The sequence below is a fragment of the Nomascus leucogenys genome, chromosome 22a, assembly GCF_006542625.1.
Source record: "Nomascus leucogenys isolate Asia chromosome 22a, Asia_NLE_v1, whole genome shotgun sequence".
Taxonomy (NCBI): domain Eukaryota; kingdom Metazoa; phylum Chordata; class Mammalia; order Primates; family Hylobatidae; genus Nomascus; species Nomascus leucogenys.
The window spans coordinates 96,010,745-96,030,227 of record NC_044402.1 but is presented as its reverse complement, the minus strand read 5'-3'; the positions used below and the strand labels follow the sequence as shown (position 1 = coordinate 96,030,227).

Genomic DNA, 19,483 nt, shown 5'->3' with positions numbered 1-19,483 from the left:
AATTGCTAGTTCTGTAAATACACTGTCTAACATATTTGGGGTATTAAAGTAAAATCAAAATAAAACAAATGGTTAGCATTTACATTTAACTTTAAGCTAAATTTAGAAATAAGAGAAATTACATAAACCCTATGGAATATATATCACTTCCTTCCAGAAGACTGGCTTACCTAACAGGAATAGTATTTCTCTCCTGTTTGCCATAAAACAAACTCAAAAAATTAATTTTGCTAACAAAAATACAACACTTCTACACCAATATTACAAAGTCTTTAAAGTAGTATAATAATTCTGTAATTCTAACTCTACTACTAATGATTAAATAGTAACATCATTTGGACAGATACTTTCAGCAACTCAACTGGTTTCCATAAAAGGAAACCTCCTACTTAAATGTCTTTCCTTAGGAGATTATTTAGGATATTATGTCTTTAAAATGAGTTATATTTTTAAAAATAGTTTGGCTTCAAACCACTTCCAAGGATTTCTTTCATTTGCAGGTTTAGTACCACAAAAAAATATAAAGTATCTTACCATATCCACCAAGGCTACATAGAGGAACATGCCTGCAGTGACTGCAAAGATCCAAAGTGTGATATTATTGGCATACTGACCCACAGCTGTGCCTATGAGCATGCCTATGTAAGCCATCATGGCAGAGAGGAGGTTGTATACAATTGCTTGCTTTACAGTCATGCCTGCTTTAAGAAGAACTGCAAAATCACCTGCAATTAAGAAACAATGGGAATGTTTTAAAACCACAGGATTTAAAACACAAATCTGAATGGAGAAAACAAAATCAGCATTAAAAAGATACACACTTTTAATAAAAACATTTTATGTGATATATAAAATATTTTACTTATTAAACCACAATGCATGCAAAAACTTGGATGAATCTCAAAGGCATGATACTGAAAGAAGACCATCTGAAAGGTTATTCATCTATTGTGAAACAGACAAAACTATAATAATGAAGAACAATTAGTGGTTGCCAGGGGACAGAGATGGTGGAGAGCTGTGACTCTAAAGGAAGAGCACGAGGCAGGGGTTGTTGGGGGTGACAAAGCTACTCTGATCCTGATGGTGGCAGTGATTACAGAAATCTATATATGTTAAAATTCAAAGAACTGTACTCACAAAAAAGTCAATTCTACTGTATAACTTAAATGTAAAATTTTTACAAAAGAAAAAAACACGGTCACCACTCTTCTTGTAACCAACAATCAAGACCTCCCTGCTAGAACTTCTACCCTTTCTTCAAAGGGAAATGACCTAAGGAAGAACAGAGGTAACAGGTGCTTTAAGTATATTTTATGCTATGGTTACATTTATTTTTTTTTTCCCAGAAAGAAAATCTTTAATCCTGAAAATTCTAAAAATGTAATAAGAATGAAGAGCTCTTCCTACCACTTTTCCATGCTTCTACAACGATGCACATAAATGTCTGGCTGAGGCTCCGAAGAGCATCAACAATGCTGGAAATAGAGTAAATGCCAGGTTCTTATTAAGCCATGCTCCAAAGTCTGTTTCTAACTGTGATGATGAAGAATGGTGACATTGGTGACTGTGAAATCATCCATGACCACAGAGCTGATGTAAGACAAAAACTCACAGGAGGGAAAATACTGAAATGTTTTTCTAAGGATCCTCAATGGACTCTCCTCCTGCCACCCCCTCCCTCCCAATTAAGAAGAAAGGCACTTTTCTTATTCATCTGTCTAAAGTTGGAACATTATCTGCAAGCTTGACTAGTGCCTATGAAAAAAATGAAGTTGGAACATTAGGGGGAAAAAAATATTGCTCAGAGAAGTGTCAGTGGAAGGGCAAAATGATGCTAGAGACAACAGTATTGAAGCTAATGGGTCAAAAGCAATAGTTTCTTCCACCTTGAAGAGGTATGAAAGAAAAAAACCCATTAGCTTTACTTACTATAATAGTTTTGTTTCAGTTACTACATGAACAAACATCTAATCAATTATTGAACACTCAGCATATGCAAGGTGCTATACAGAATACTGACTGGGCTTGTTTCTTTCCCTTAAGAAAGGATCTTAACAGCTACGTATCTAAAAATACATGATCTGTTCTTCTATACCTCTCATGGTTACAAGGTCACAGTCTATAACAAGGAGAAGTTAACAATAAAGAAATTACTGCAAGGTATATTACCTTCCAACAAATTGCTACAAACTAAACACTGCAGCATTATTTTGGAAAGTTAAGATAATATACCTAAGGAGATTATTTACCAGTGGTTTCTAAGTTGTAATTGTCCAGTTTTCACCTAATGCTATTCTCCTTACATCTTTTCTCCTCTGATCCTAAATACCTTAATTATCCTGCTGAGACCTGGATTTAATATCAGCTTTTATCTCTTCTCTCTCCTGGAGTTTTGTTTAATTTTCTCCAGTCTTTCTCAGCTTTTTCTCTGTGGAAAGAGCTCCCTAACTTCCCTAACAAATTTCCTCTTCTTGTTTTCAATAAATCACACACCAACTGTGCTAAAGAGGCAATTTCATTTAGCAGGTTACGTAAAACAAACTGAGACTACAGAAGTGTCTTTTAGGTTGCAAAATGCATTGCTTCCTTTTATAATTTAATAATGCGTTTAAAAATGAGCATTATTTAATATTCAATGAACAACGGTGTCATGGGTACAAAATACATCAATTTTGTTGCCTTCTCTAATATTACTGGATAGCAAGATGGTTTAAGTTCCTTCCTAAGTAACAACCAAACAGCATGAATTAACTAATCAAGATCGAAGGTGAACTATTTTCATTTAATATTTTTATAAACTGTGGTATAATTACACAATTATTTCATTTTTTAAAAATGTAGACTTCTATGAATTTGGACAAACACATACACCCTATAACCATAAACACCATTAAACTCTAGAACTGTTTCATTACCCTTCCAAAATTTTTTTAGGCCACTTGCCCTTAGGCAACCAACAATCTGCTTTCTGTTCCTATAATTTTGCCTTTACCAGAACATCATCTAAATGGAAGCACACAGTATGTAGTCTTTCAAGTTTAGATTTTGTTCACTTAGAATAATGCATGTAAGACTCATTCATGTTACTGTGTATATCAGAAAATTATTTTATTGCTCAGTAATATTCCATAGATGAACCATAGTTTATTTATCTATATTCACTAGAAAGAACATTTAGGTTGTTCACAGTTTTGGGCAATTATGAAGAAAGCCACTGTACACATTCATAAACAGGCCTTTGTGTCAACATAAGTTTTCATTTCTCTTGGCCAGACACCTATTAAGTGGGGTCATTGGGCCATACACTTAAGCATATTTCTAATTTTATAAGAAATTGCATCCCCACCAGCAATGTATAGAAGCTCTAGCTGTTCCACATCCTTGACAGCCCATAATTTGCAATCCAGCATCTCAAATCTCATCTGTATACTTTCTTCAGTGAAACGTTTGTTCAAGTCTTTTTGTCTATTTTATTTTGTTGGGCTGTTTTACTATGATTGAAGTCTTTTGTCAGATATGTATTGTCCAAATATTTTGTCCCAGTTTGTGGCTTGCCTTTTTGTTAACTGTCTTTTGTGAAGAGTTTTTAATTTGTAAGAAGTATATTTTATGACTGTTTTCCCTAATGGAGCATGCTCTTAGTGCTGTATCTAAGAATACTTTGCCTAACCCAAGAACCAGAGATATTCTACATTTTCTTCTATTTTTAAGAGTCTCCATTTAGATTACCTACTTTGAGTTCATTGTTTTTTCTATAGTGAGATATGGGTCAAAAGTATTTTTCTTTTTTTTTTTTAATTGCATGTAGATGTCCAACTGTTACAGCGCCATTTGTTGAAAATACTATCCCATCCTTTCACCATGGAATTTTCTTTGTACTTTTGTTGAAGATAAACTGCCATATATATGAGGACCCTTTGCTTTGTTCCATTGCTTTATGTGTCTACTCTTTCATCAATTCCAACTGTTTTGATTACGGTGGCTTTATAGTAAATCTTAAATCAACTTTGCTGCCCTTTTCCAAAATTCTACTGGCTATTCAAGTTCCTTCCCCTTTCCATATAAAATATTTAAAAAGCTGTTCATCTCTGCAAAAAAGCCTGCTGGATTTTTTACTGAGAATGCACTGTGTCTATAGGAAAAAATTAACACCTTAACAATAGTCTTCTGGTCCCTGAACCTGGTATAGCTCTTCATTTAAGTCTCCTTTGGTTTCTTTTATTGATGATTTGTAGGTCTATGCATATTGTTAGATTTAAGCTAAATATTACATGTTTTTGATGCTATTATAAGTAGATCCTTTTTAAAATTTTAATTTTCAACTGTTGATTACTAGTATATAGCAATACAAATGATTTTTGTATAATTATCTTTGTATCAAGTGAATTATTTCATTTTAAAATCTATCTTGGTTGTAGTCTTATCTCAGGTTATAAATTCTCAAAGGTATCTGCATGTTTTTCTCTTTTTCCTCATTTCCCTTCTCAGTGAGAACCTGTATAAACATTTTAAAACTAAGTCAAAGGAATCCTCACAGCAGGGATTTATACTAAACATGCAAATCTATTCATCTTTTGATAAATCAATATTCTTTCCTTCCTGCTGACAAAGGATATCATTAGCACAATGAATGAGGTGTGCCTGCCAAAGCTGTTAAACTAATGAGATCCAATGCTATAGATGTTAACATCTGTTAACATCCACTATTGAGATTTTTTAAAACATGTATATATTTTAAGGTTCTTTATTCTTGTCTTAAATAATGGTTGTATACACATTAAAATTCTACATAAATGTATACAATGAATGTTCAATTTCCTATGGATAATTTAACACATTATGAAAATCTTATTTTAAATTTCTATGTAATCCTTAATTTGAGAGAAAGGAAAAATGTACAACACTATAACCTCTCTTAATTGAGTCTTAATAATATGGTTACATATTTTTTCTTTTTCAACTTTTATTTTAGAAGCAAGGGGTACATGTACAGGATTATTACAGAGGTATATTATGTGATGCTGAGGTGTGGGGGTATGACTGGTCACCCTGGTATACTGCACAATAGTACCCAGTATCCAATAGGTAAGTTTTCTAACCCTTGCCCCATGGCTATATATATATATATTTTTTTTATCAAAATGTTATTTCCTTGAAGCTGAAACACATTACTCAACATCAAGAAGAAAGTTTGGGAAATTGTGATAGAACAAGATGTCAAAATGGAAGGTGACCCACTCATAACCCAACATCCACAAGAATAATTCTGCATCTATCCACAGTCAAAAGCCTCTCTGTGGGAGTCTCAGAATTCAGGCAGGAGTCTGTGAAACCCTGGTGGAGTCCAAGACTCTGGGGCCGTTCTGAGAGTGCAGGCGACACCCAGGTGGTTGATCTGTCCTGAGTTCAAACCTGGAAACGGCTGTCTTCCTCCTGCCCTCTGGATGGTCCCCAACATTATATCCCCTATAGATGGCCTCCCCCTACTACAATTATTCTTCAAATGCTTATACGGTTCCTTATTGAAGGAAGGTGGAAAAAAGTGAAGAGATAAGACAAAGTTGTATTGTAACTTAAATTCAGCTACATAAGTTTGGCAAACACAGAAAAGACAGTAGTGACTTAATAATTCAGGCAGTTTAACCCACTACCACACCAGAGAGCAAACACAAAATGAGATGTGAGTTTGCTATTTCCTCAAATGCTTTCAATTTCTTCATGTCTCTTAGAGTCAAATTCCCTGAACTATATGTTATTCTATGGTTCTAAGGATATGTTTTTACCTATCACATTCCTAAACACAACTACAAAAAACACCTGCAGAAACTGCAGAGAGAAAAAGGGGTAAGTGGTAAGAAGGTAACCATCATTAATCTCTAAAACAACTTGTTTTCAATTCTGTGTCTCAATGAATATACCACTGGAAAAACAGCAGTCTGTTCAGAAACGGAACACTAGAACTTGGAATTACCAACTAAGGGTCAGTCTCCAATGTATTGCAATGTAATTGGAAAACATGTTTTTCCTCCAAGGGTCTGAGGTCAGTATGGAAATCTCAGAATTGTTTTAAGAATTCATAATAAAAAATGTAACAGGGCAAAATAGGTTTTAGATCAAATACATATGAAATGTGACATACTCTACTGCTTTGCCAACATCTTAACCTAGAAAGTGGGAAGTGGACTTCTCCCTGGCTGTATCTGCCATGCTTCTAACTCAACCTATAGAGGAATGAATTTCCCTGTGCTTGGGAGTTCTGAGGAAGAAGCTTGTATGCCTTTCTCCACATCCTGTTCCTCTCCGAGTAAGAATAGATGATCTGATCAGAGTAGGGACACTGACCTGGTCCTATTGTACAAAAGTGCCCTTTGCTGTGCCTTAAGGCAAAAACTAGGCTCCACAATCATATTTTTACTTCCTTTATTTATGGTTCCTAGACCACTTCTTAACTTGTTGATAGATACAAGGACCAGAGCCCTTTCTGTCACCTCCAGAAGAAGAAGCTAGGTCATTTCTTTACACTGTTTCTTCCCTAGTGGCCTATCCAGCTAGAGTATGGTATAGTTTATGTCAATTTAACATTAGTAAAAATGCACATTTTCTTTTTTTTTTTTTTTTTTGAGACGGAGTCTCGCTCTGTCGCCCAGGCTGGAGTGCAGTGGCACAATCTCGGCTCACTGCAAGCTCCGCCTCCTGGGGTCAGGCCATTCTCCTGCCTCAGCCTCTCCGAGTAGCTGGGACTACAGGCGCCCGCCACCACGCCCGGCTAATTTTTTGTATTTTTAGTAGAGACGGGGTTTCACCGTGGTCTCGATCTCCCGACCTCGTGATTCGCCCACCTCGGCCTCCCAGAGTGCTGGGATTACAAGCGTGAGCCACCGCGCCCGGCCAAAAAATGCACATTTTCTTAAAGCCCACTCCTTTCCCTCTGGCAAAATTCAGTATACTCTGGCTTGCCATTACTTCTCATAGCAGTAGCAACATCTCAACCTCTGATTTGTGGGATAAAACAGGTAGACATCTGAGGTCTGAATGACTCACTAGGGGGTCCTGGTCCAAGCAGTTCTCCGCTCCCGTTTTTTACCAGAGCTCTGCATTGGGTATCAAGGGCTTACCTAGCTATTAATGTATGTAATGCATTTGTTCCACATGTGGTTATCAGCCCTTGTGTGTCACTCCTTCAATGAGAAATTGCAGACAGAAAAGGGGTGGTAAGAAGGTAATCATCCTTAATCTCCAACTTGTTTTCAATTCTGTGTCTGAGTGAATCCTTCAAGGTTAGGGCAATTCAATAAAACCACACTTAAAGTTGAAGTAGCCTGACACTCCATTTATTGGGTAGTGGGTAGATGAACAGGAAGGAAAGTTGGAGGTTTTTCTAGTATATTATGGAGGTGTATGTATGATTATCCAAGTCTGTTACTAAAAATAGTTTTAAGTGAAAGATTAAATATGAGGCAACATGTTACTCATATATAAAAACTGATAGCCTTGATTTGTGGAGTTAGGCTAACAGCAGTATGTGATAGAGGAGAGTATAAGACATAGTATCTGTGCATTAAAAAACTACAGTTTAAGAAATACGGCATCTAACAAGAAAATGGGTGAAGGACCCCGAGAAAGCAAACAATAAAATTTAGAGGAAACAGTAATCCAAGGCATGAGGTAAAAGACGGTAATAAAGTTGAAGATTCTTAACATGATAAACTAGGAATACAAGTATTTGGGCCAGCCATGTAGGAGAATGGTATAAACAAGGAAACAGATTCAGGCACCCACACTACACATTTGGTGAATTGCATTTAGTTGAAATGAAAAACATGTAACAGGATGTACTGCAGGTAACCCTAAAAAGGTAGGTAGAGAGAAGAAGGGAAGGTCATTGAAAGTGTGACTCGTAGCTGGGCGTGGTGGCTCACACCTGTAATTCTTTAGGAGGTTGAGGGAGGTGGATCACTTGAGCCCAGGAGTTCAAGACCAGCTTGGGCAACATCACAACACCCTATCTATCAAAAATACAAAAATTAGCTGGGCATGGTGGTGCATGCCTGTAGTCCCAGCTACTCAGGAGGCCAAGGTAGAAGGATCATTTGAGCCCAGGAGGTCAAGGCTGCACTGAGCCGTGATCAAGCCACTGCACTCCAGCCTGGGCAACAGAGGGAGACCCTGTTACAGGGGGAAAAAAAAATGTAACTAATAAAATCCAGCTCTATTTTATATGTCAGGAAAGCTACTGGAAGACTTTAATTACATAAGAACATCACATTTAAGCAGATATATCTGGCAATGATATACTACCACAGAATAAAACCAGAGATATAAAGACTATGGAAACTGTCTAAGCAAAAACACCACAAAGGCAGTGATGACTTGGTCTGGATAAAGGATAATGGGCATGAACAAGAAATAAGATTATGTGTCTGAAGTTGGCAAGGTAAATGAAACCATACAGAATCAAGCCCCAAGGAATTAGCACCAAGTATGCACTAATATATTTTTGCTGCTTTATGTAAGAAGTTACTGATTTCTCAAGAAAATTACATGATAAGTTCTATTCAAAATGAGCAAATACTACAAATCAAGACAATTACGCACAAATACAGACATTTCATAGCCAGGTGAGTTTTCAGAAAAATTAAATTAGAAAACACATGAAAAAATCCCTTGCATATTCCAAAGGTGACATTAGTATTTTTTCTTTCAAATTAATGCCATCTCCATTTCCCTCAGATATTTTCCATGTGAATGAATATTTACATCTTAAGCTACTGTTTTTTAATTTATAAAAGAAGAAAACCAAAGCAGTATTGCATGTGGAGAGAAACTAAATTGGTAAACCAATAAATACCAACTAAAATAAAAAGAAATGGTTTACATCCATTACCTTGGTAAAAAAGTGAAAGTTAAGGCCAGGTGCAGTGGCTCACACCTGTAATCTCGGCACTTTGGCAGGCTGAGGTCAGGAGTTCAAAACCAGCCTGGCCAACATGGCGAAACCCTGTCTCTACTAAAAATACAAAATTAGCCAGGCGTGGTGGCGCAAGCCTGTAATCCCAGCTACTTGGGAGGCTGAGGCAGGAGAATCACTTGAACCTGGGAGGCGGAGGTTGGGGTGAGCCGAGATCATACCATTGTACTCCATCCCGGGCAACAAGAGTGAAACTCGGTCTCAAAAAAAAAAAAAAAAAAAACAAACAAACAAAAAAAACAACAACAAAAAAATTAGCCCGGCGTGGTGGCGCATGCCTGTAGTCCCAGCTACTTGGGAGGCTGAGGCATGAGAATCGCTTGAACCTGGGGGATGGAGGCTGAAGTAAGTCGAGATCACGCCACTGCACTCCAGCCTGGGCAGCAGAGCAAGACTGTCTCAAAGAAAAAAAAAAAAAAGAAAGTTAATGCCAAGTGCTGGGAGGGTTGTGGCAACAAGAACTTTCAGATATTGCTGTTTGGAAATCATACTGCTTTAGCATGCATACCCTAGACCTGTCAATTCTGTTTCTGAGTGTATATCTCAGAGGAGTCGACAGGTATCAAGTCTAGAAATGTTCAATGCACTACTATCTGTGACGGGATGAAATTAAAGGCCACGTGCTGTGTCCAATAATAGGTGCTAAATATGTAAAATATGGTGAAAGCACATTTCTGAGTACTGGGCAGAAACAACAGATTAAATTAACTCATCGTAATCAGGATGGAGAGTTTTAAAACATAATAATAAGTAACATAAGGTAAGAAACATAAGGGATGTATCAGGAAAGCAAACCAAAGTGAGGAGGAAGTAACCCATTTCTCTTTTAGAAAAAAAAATGCAGCTCATTTCTAGCACTAATTTCTAAGGGCAAATAGGAAATGCCTTCAAAAAAAAAAGAATGAAGTCCAACATAATATATATGATTACTATAGTTGAAAATGTATCAATAAACAAGAAAATATTTTTTAAATGAAAAAAGAAAAATACAGGTTTTTAAAGATTATTTTTTGAGTATTCAGCTCCATTCTACCAAAATCACATAAGAAACACATACTAGATTTTTGGGTATTAAGATTATAATATTAAAATATATAAAATGAAAACAGAAATCATCCAACCTTCTTACTTCATAGATAAAATAAGAGCTTTGGAAATAAATGATTACTCTAAAACCTCAGTGCTGGTTAGTAACCAAGGTAAGAACACAACCCTATCTTTAATAACCATCCAGATAACATTTTTGAACATCAATATTAACTTTCTATTATTTATGAAGAAAGACTGCCTTAAGTACATCTAGGACAACTTTCAATTATGTAATTGCAAACTTTACCCTGATTCTTTTAAAAATATAGTCTACATGGTATATGAAATAAAAGTAGATTAACAGCAAAATGTGGCATTTAAATTAGGAAATATTTCTTTTTAAAAGTTATATTTAGTGAACCAGTCATAATCTATAATCTTCATTATAACAGTAGAACTATGTTATTGAATGCAAAGGAAAACACACAGAAATATTTCATCAATCTTAAGGAGCATTTTTTTTTCATATTTTAACATCATGAAATATCTTACAATTACTGACACTATAGTTGCCATCAGCCATTTTTTTATGCTTGAACATCTCTGAAATTTGAATGCAAGTACAATTAAGGAAGTCTTAGATTTGATGAAATCTGGTAAAATTTTTAAGGTTATATTACCTAATTCATGTGGCAGTTCATGACAGAAGACGGCTATAGAAGTACTGATTCCTCCTGTCAATCCAGCACTGAAAGCTGCACCTGAGGAAGATAAGAAAAAAAACAAGTGAGGTTTGCTGATCTTAACTCTTCACATTTTCATTAATGACAGATGCAGTTTCTTTTGCCTATCTAAATTAATTTCTTAATATATGAGTGACTCACTTATCTTACACACTATAGTTTTTGAATATAGAGTGGGGTATAATAGGTATGTGACAACTAGATAAATAGCTATTCAATAAAAGCAATATTCCATATTGAATTTAATTCTCTATTTTTATAGCCTTCCAACTCACTAATATCTCGGGAATAGTAACAATTTTCAGAACTTCAAAGTAGTGGTTTGATGGTCAACTTTAAGTCTTATAAGTCTAAGATTGTACTTGCTCTCTCATATTGATCTTCATAGGGATTTAAATGGCTAACATCCTTATCAAAACTTTTCTAGACCTAGAAAATAAATGGCACAAAGTATTACTTGTCTGGTAGTGTTGAGGACTGAGGTCTGATTTATAAATGCATCTAGGTCTACTAGCAGAATTATTTATTCTTTAGTATTACAGCTACTATAGGCTGAGCATGGTGGCTCATGCCTGTAATCCTAGCACTTTGGGAGGCTGAGGCAGAAGGATTGCTTGAGGCCTGGAGTTCAAGACCAGCCTGGGAAGCATATCTAGACTGTCTCTATTTAAAAAAAAAAAAAAAAAACAGCTACTGTAAATTCAAAAACATGGTCTCCGCTTACTTCTGGGTGCTAAAAGAGTCTGGATCTCAAAGAAAATTATGTATTGATCACACTTAATGTTCTCTTTAACTGGTAATATCAGTTTACTTTAGCAAGATACTAATATATTTGAATTTAGTACAATGAATTTTCAATGTTGTAAATTTTTTTTTTTTTTTTTTTTGCCTTTTCAAAGATATGGCAAATTTATTAAACCTAAGATTGAAATTAAACTGTTCTCTTTCAGGGATATGTAAATGCATTTGAAAATATAATGTTAAGCAGCTTTTTTAATATGGTAACTGTACTTTGAGAAATCAAGTTATTAAAGAAATATACTATAGACATTTGTTTACATGTTCAAAAAAACCCCACTAAATTATACCCTTACACCTCCAAATGTAACAACTGAACACAAAACTGTAGCCTTTGGGAAAAATCAACTGACCAGAGTGATACATAACCGTATATTTGTTAAGCTCCAGCCAAATTTAATCGTACATATTATAGTCCATAAGATTAGCACAGACAGTCGTTTCCAGTCCACTTACCAATTGCAAGCCCATCACTGAAGTTGTGGATGCCATCCCCCATGATCACCATCCAGGCTATATTAGCTATTCCTGTTTCTTTCAGATCAGATCCAGAATGACAGGGGCCATGGGAATGATGAGAATGCTTATGGTGCCACTGGTGATTATGCTTCCTCAGCACAGTTTTGTTCTCACTGTGGTGGTTATGTGCAGCAGCATGGAGATCGTGCTCATGAATGGTATGTAATCCATCACTGTGAGAATGGTCTATGATTTTCTCCTCTTCTATACAAAGGTAATTTTTAGGAGGGGATTCTTGTTGGCCTTCTAAATCTGTCAGTTCAGTTTCATTAAGTCGATCTTCAGAAACAACTGAGTCATCAGTTCCTGTATTTATAGCAAAGGATATGCTTTATCAACAATTAAATGCATGGATATTTGCTAATTTAAACCTAGACAGAATAGCAGTGCAATGAACATTTCTTAAGTGAATGTCTTTTAGAATTCTTAAATAAATATATTTCCCTAAAATTATTTAGAAGCCATTCTAATAGAAAAATGATTTCTGGAGTTCAATAAAAAAATAAGCAAAACAAAACAAAACAAATATACACACACAAAGAAGAAATTGGGTTTGGGGGGAGATTCAAAAGATGCTCTGGACAAGGTCAATGGGAAGGAACTGAAATCAAAAGCAGGCAAAGTGAGGAGAAAAACTGGAAAGCATGAAGATAAAAGTTCCATAAGAGCTCATCTTTGGATAGAAAGCCTTTTTTAAAAAAAATCACTCCCTCTAGACCCCCCCCTCCCTTATTGCAGCAGCCTACTGAGAACTTTATTAACTGTAGCTGGTAAATTAGAAGCTATAGATTTAGCTTAATGATAAAGAGCAGAATTGTACTTAAAGTGCAGATCCTTGTTCTCTGACAATCTGTGATGTCTGAAAAGCCAGAACCCAAAAAGCTATGCTGATATGTACGGGCATTATTTCAGGCAGTAAATGGCTTGTGATACTCTGACACTTGTTTTCAAATGCATTTACTAACTGTAGTGTTGACTGCCTGACCAAATTCCAGTGAAACTTAATACACCAAAATATTCCTCCTCAGTCCTATTTACTAGTAACATGCACACTGTGACTGGCTGATATAACCACCCCAGTTAAACTGTTTTCATAATTAGTACTGCCAGCAATAGTGGCAAACACTGCAACTTTTCTGCATAAAAAGCATTTATTGCATGCCTACCAGCCACACAAATAGATAAGTTTTTCTGACTTCACGTTTATTAAGTGAAATTTATTTCCCATGCTGTGGAAAGTTTATTGAGAACTTGTATTTCATAAATGGATATCCCTACTATGACTATGAAACATGTCAAGCATCACATTAGTGTCACAGAAAGCACACACCTATGCAATATTGCTTATTTATATTTATTTGTAAAAATTCAAGCCTAGTTTAAAAGATGATGTCAATATTACTAGTCTTGAGTTTCTTTTTTTGAGACGGAGTCTCACTCTTGTCACCCAGGCTGGAGTGCAATGGCACGATCTTGGCTCACTGCAACCTCCACCTCCCAGGTTCAAGCGATTCTCTTGCCTCAGTCATCTGAGTAACTGGGACTACAGGTGTGTGCCACCACACCCGGCTAATTTTTGCATTTTTAGTAGAGATGAGGTTTCACCATATTGGTCAGGCTGGTCTTGAACTCCTGACCTCTTGATCCGCCCACCTTGGCCTCCCAAAGTGCTGGGATGACAGGCGTAAGCCACCGCACCCAGCCACCAGTCTGGAATTTCTAAGAGAGTTCTTTATGATTATACCAGGTAAGTATACAAAAGACATTAAGTGCTTTTCTCATCACTTATTTTCTTTAAAATCAGCTATTACAGGAAACATTTTTATTTTATACATGCTGTTTTTTAATTAAAATATAATCACTTAAGCTTACTAATTTGATTATAAGGTTTGTAGCATTGCCAGGCGAGGTGGCTCACGCCTGTAATCCCAGCACTTTGGGAGGCAGAGGTGGGCGAATCAGGAGGTCAGGAGATCGAGACCATCCTGGCTAATACGGTGAAACTCCGTCTCTAATAAAAACACAAAAAATTAGCTGGGCGTGGTGGCGGGCGCCTGTAGTCGCAGCTACTCGGGAGGCTGAGGCAGGAGAATGGTATGAACCCAGGAGGTAGACCTTGCAGTGAGCCAAGATCGCGCCACTGCCCTCCAGCCTGGGTGACAGAGCAAAACTCCATCTCAAAAAAGAAAAAAAGGTTTGTAGCATTACAGAATAACTAAATTTGGATTTATAAACCAGCAGTGATTAACCATGTAAAGTATTAAATATTGAACTTGAACCAGATTTTTAGGAAAATTATGTTGCTTTTTCCCCCTTTATGCTTGTAACTAATTTGAATCCTTCAAGAGGGATTTTTCCATACTATTTTTTGAGACAGAAGATAATTTGAGGGGGAGGGGTGGAGAATGCATCTATGATACTCTATAAATTCAACATTCTTTACCACAGGTAATAATAAATGATTATAAACAAGATGCATCTTATATAGTATTAATATTCTGAGCCTTGGAGCATATATTTAATATAGGACCTATTTTGAATATTTATTCATATGGCTCCTAGCTTACAAGGGCTAGATCTAAGATTATTCCCATGAGAAATGCTGAATTTATGGAGAATAGATTTTGAAAATGGCTAATTTCTCAAAAACATCTATGTCCAAACATCTACCTTTTTTCATAGGAGGAGACACTAGCAAGCTAGACAAACTATCATAAAAGTATTTGTCGGCCGGGCGCGGTGGCTCACTCCTGTAATCCCAGCACTTTGGGAGGCCAAGGTGGGCGGATCACAAGGTCAGGAGATCAAGACCATCCTGACTAACAGGGTGAAACCCCATCTCTACTAAAAATACAAAGAAAAAAATTAGCCAGGTGTGATGGTGGGCGCCTGTAGTCCCAGCTACTGGGGAGGCAGAGGCAGGAGAATGGCATGAACCCAGGAGGCGGAGCTTGCAATGAGCCAAGATGGCGCTATTGCACTCCAGCCTGGGCAACAGAGCAAGACACTGTCTAAAAAAAAAAAAAAAAAAAGTCTTTGTCACGCATAACCTGTGGTCTGTTGCTGATTTAATACAGTACTTTTCTTGTGTAATTCTTATCATTATAGCACAAGTATTATCTCAGTGGATTATCTAGAATAACATCTGAAAGATATGTTCATCTATGTATTTGCTCTTCAAACTATTGTTTCTCCTATCCCAAGTTGGCTTTGCATCTATCAGTAAATAAATTATTCAGCTGCCTTATTAGGAGTGCTATGAGGGTAAAGCCAGCCACTATCCTATGAACCTTTTCTGCTTTTCATCTTGTATTTAGTTTACTGTATTATTTAATTTCAGATTGAATGAATGTAAATAGAAATTAAATGTAAATTTGAATGAAAAAAAAAAAGAAAAAAGTTTGTCTTGAGTCAGAATTGCTGTCTACCGGCAAGAGGCTTGAGTTGAAGCCAGTCAGAATCTGGTGTATTGTTTAACTTGTGATCTGAAAGCTTTCTTCCAATAGTTGATTCTTCTGTGTTCTGTTTCATAAACCATTTCTGTTTTCCCTAAAAAAAAAAAAAAAAAAAAAGTATCTGATATTAGTATAAAATGTGAGGACACAATTAGCAACAATATTGACTCATTAACACCTAAAGGTAAAAATGGTGTTAACTTTATACATAAATTACTGTAAAGGGGCATGAAAAAAATTTGGGGGAGTAAAGCAATCCACAGATGAAAAATCCAACTAAATTTGTTTTTTTTTAAACATTCAACTAAGAGGTTCCATTCATCTACTTTGAAGTTAAGAACAGAGCACACAGTACTGAATTATTAGATGCAACAAATGAAACACGTATAATATGTGTAAAATCTCTTATCCAAAAGTGTAAAGTAACAGAAAATTCCAAAAAACTAAAGTGTATTTGTTTGAATTTTGTTCATATTTAATGCAATCTATATTTCCTTGAATGTGACATAAAGAAGAGAGTCAAATTTGAGTGAGAATCTTAAGTTTGTAGTTTCCATCTGACACTTAGGCAAGTTTGTTAAATTTATTGAATATAAGAATATTCATCTGCAAAAATAAAAATAACATTCTTATGAGGATTAAACGAGGTGATGTATGAAAGGACCTATCACAGTAAGTGACTCTTAGTAGTCTTATAGTAAAGACAAGCATCCTTTCTTACCACCTTGGAATTAGATGGAGAACATAATTTAATCTGTCCTTAATTAATTACAAATACTAATTATTGTACTTCATTGTTTAGGTTTAAATTTTTCTTATTGTATGTCTTCAGTCTGGCTTTTACTGCTTTCTTCTTTTATCAATGTAACTACCACTAACAACTCTTCCAACTTAAATTTCTGCTTCTAATGTATGTTAATTTAAGAAAGCAAATAATTATTCTAGAACAGTGTTGAAAAAAAGTTTTCTCTGGGAGATGCTTACTGACTGGCATGGCATTTTTTTGTTGTTGGTTTTGTTTATAGGCTGTTAACTATGTTTCAGATGTTTAAGTCTTCTAACTGCTGTGTAAGTAAACTTGCATGGCTAGTAGGGCATAAGGTAATCTCAAAGATGGCCACTATCAACTTCCTTCCTCCCTGTATCAGCATTCTGCTCCACCCATGAGGACATGGAATCTACCCCCCTGTCCTGGAATTCTGGCTGGCCTTTTGACTTGTTTTGATCAACAGAATGCAGGAGAAGTGATGCTGTGCCACTTCCAAAACTACCTTTATAGAGATCTGGAAGCTTTTGCTTTTGCTCAGGAAAGCCAGCCACTATCCTATGAAGAAGATTGGTCTGTCCTAGAAAGAGAAGCCATGTGGAGAAGCACTAAGATGCAGACAGGGAATGAAGTATTCTTGGACTTTCCAGCCTTACACATCCTAATCCAGTGGCCTGCTGAATTTTAATGTAATAGTGTTAACGACTCTAGCAAACGGCAAGTAGAGCGGAACTCCCCACTTGAATCCTGGCACAGAGAGTAAGAGAAGGAATGGTTAATGTAAGCCACTAAGCCAACAGAAACTGGGAAAAGTTAAGACATTCACAGGAAAATAATGATATGGACAAGTCCTAAAGAGAAGAAAAAAACCAGCAACCATGAGTTAAGGGGGAAAAAAAGGAAGGAGGAGCCAATAGTACAAAAGTCAATGAGAAGGATATAGAAATTAAAGAAAATGAAAACCCCAGATGAGATTTTGTTTAATTGCTTTGGTTGATTGTCCACTTTCTTAGAAGCTTGCAAATCATTACCCTCAAGGTCCCCAACTTGTGAAACAAGTCAACATCTAGTGTATTATTTAACTTGTGGTTTGAAAGCTGTAACAGTTGATTATTCTGTGCAGACTGTCAAATCTCTATTCTACTCAAGTATCACTAATTCCCTTTCTTCAAAAGAATGCCATAACCTTTTCATCTTAGGTTACTTATTGTCCTATTTACCATAAAGCAGATGCCCTGACTTATCTGGCCAGATTCCCTTCTCTGATATAGATGAGAATTCCTTACTATTTAATATTTAGAGTACATTCCCTGCATCCAAGGTGTTCTTCCAGTGTTTTACTTCCCACAATTTCAAATTTACAAAAAAGCTGTCATAGTTTGGTGACTCCATTCTTGTAACAGTTTTCTTTGCAAAAATAAATGTATAAGCACCAGTAAGTTTAGGTTCAAAATGAGATTAAAAATATCAAATTATAAAAAACAAAAAACTTGTTTATCTGAAATCTGAAATGTTCCAAAATCTGAAACTTGAGTACTGACGTGAAGCTCACTGGAGCATTTCAGATCTTAGATTGTCACATTAGAGATGCTCAATTGGCAATTCTAAAACTTCTTTACAAAGTTTGCAATATCTAATTTATTGTAGTGATGAACTTTTAAATACTTACATGTCTTACATCTAATCAGCTAAGAAGTCTTCTTGATTCTCCCATCTAAATAATTCCCTTAATCATCTTTTCCTCCCCTATTTCTTCTGCCATAACCCTCATTCAAGCCCCACCACATCTTTTGAATTATTCTGCAGTAATCTACTTAGCCAACTCTTGTTTCCCTGCAGCCCCTTCTGTGTTGGCATCCCTCCCACCATATTTTATTCTCTACTCATCCATCAGAATTAATTACTTCACCTTCCACAAGCCCCTTCAAAATCTAAATACTGTTAGCTCTCTTTTACTTTTCTCTAAGTGGAACTGGGAAGTTCCTTTTATCATTCTTCTTTTCTAGGCTATCTTAATCACCTCTCCTTTGGAGGCAAACAAATGTGATGATGTCCTGACTAAATATAACTAAAATACACAATTTGAAATAAGATATGAAAATACAGATGAGAAGTAAGATTTCTTTCTCATGATTTAGATAACTACTGGAAATCATGAGGAATGAGTCATAGTCACACAAATAAGTTTTATGTAAACCAGAATCAATCCCATGAATCCCAGTTCAGAGATCTGTTCCAAATCACGAAAGGAATATATACAAAACACACACACATGCAAACAAAACAGAAACAAAAATAGCATAAAATTGTATCTTAAGAGTAGCCTGCACATCTTTAAGATCTTGACCATCCCAAAAAAGGTATCTGGAATTAACTAACAAAATGAATTTTCCAACTCTTTTTTTTGTGGAAAGCTTTACTTAAACAGAATATACCGAAGATAATCACTGTTAGTATCACAAACATGTTAGTGAGATGTATTCAGGATAGAGCTTTAAAAGGCAGATGTGAACTGAAGTGAACAGGGAGTAGTATAAATCATAGTGAATGGCAGCAGCCCTGAATTTACTTTCTTGGAGGATAATTCTTCTTAGATATTTTTCATATTCTCATAAATGTGAGGTGAAACAGACAGCTGCATCACAATCGGAGTATTTAAGCAACAGTTCAACCAAGAGTCAAGCATCATCTCCAAAGTGGTGCATCATTCTTGAAAAGAGTCACCATTTCCATCATTTCATTTTATTTTCTTCCTACAAAGCCCCCTTAATCTGACTTCTTACCTGCAGTACTACCATTGGTGAGGCACTTCTGATAAAGAAATGTATTGTGTGAAAACATTTTCATTAAAAAAATACTACAATAAAAGTCACATGATTAAAAATATTACCTAAGAAGACTGATGAAACTTGCTTCTCTTTACATACTTTCACATTTTTATAATAAACTTAATTGGAAAATAATCCTATTTAAGTCAATTAGGTATGATGTAACACAAAATAACTGAAACTGAGACTGCTGTACCTTGATTATACATGCCAAAATAAATGTAGTAACAAAAATGGCAAAGATCAAAGTCATGTCAGGTGTGGTGCCTCATGCCTGTAATCCCAAGTCTTTGAGAAACTAAGGTGAGAGGATCACTTGAACCCAGAAGTTCAAGACCAGCCTGGGTGACATACTGAGAACTCTGTCTCTACAA

At 35.9% G+C, this 19,483-nt stretch overlaps 1 protein-coding gene across 4 annotated transcripts in view; it reads right to left on the bottom strand.

Moving 5' to 3' along the window:
* The window catches only part of SLC39A10 (solute carrier family 39 member 10), a 78,966-nt gene that overhangs the window by 6,614 nt on the left and 52,869 nt on the right, over window positions 1-19,483 (bottom strand). For all 4 annotated transcript variants that reach the window (XM_003253874.4, XM_030802542.1, XM_030802544.1 and 1 more), the window contains exons 6-9: window positions 15,489-15,609; window positions 11,998-12,366; window positions 10,681-10,761; window positions 535-725 (exon numbers count right to left, since the gene is read on the bottom strand). In XM_003253874.4, the coding sequence (XP_003253922.1) occupies window positions 535-725; window positions 10,681-10,761; window positions 11,998-12,366; window positions 15,489-15,609 (762 nt within the window). The remainder of the gene's footprint in view (window positions 1-534; window positions 726-10,680; window positions 10,762-11,997; window positions 12,367-15,488; window positions 15,610-19,483) is intronic.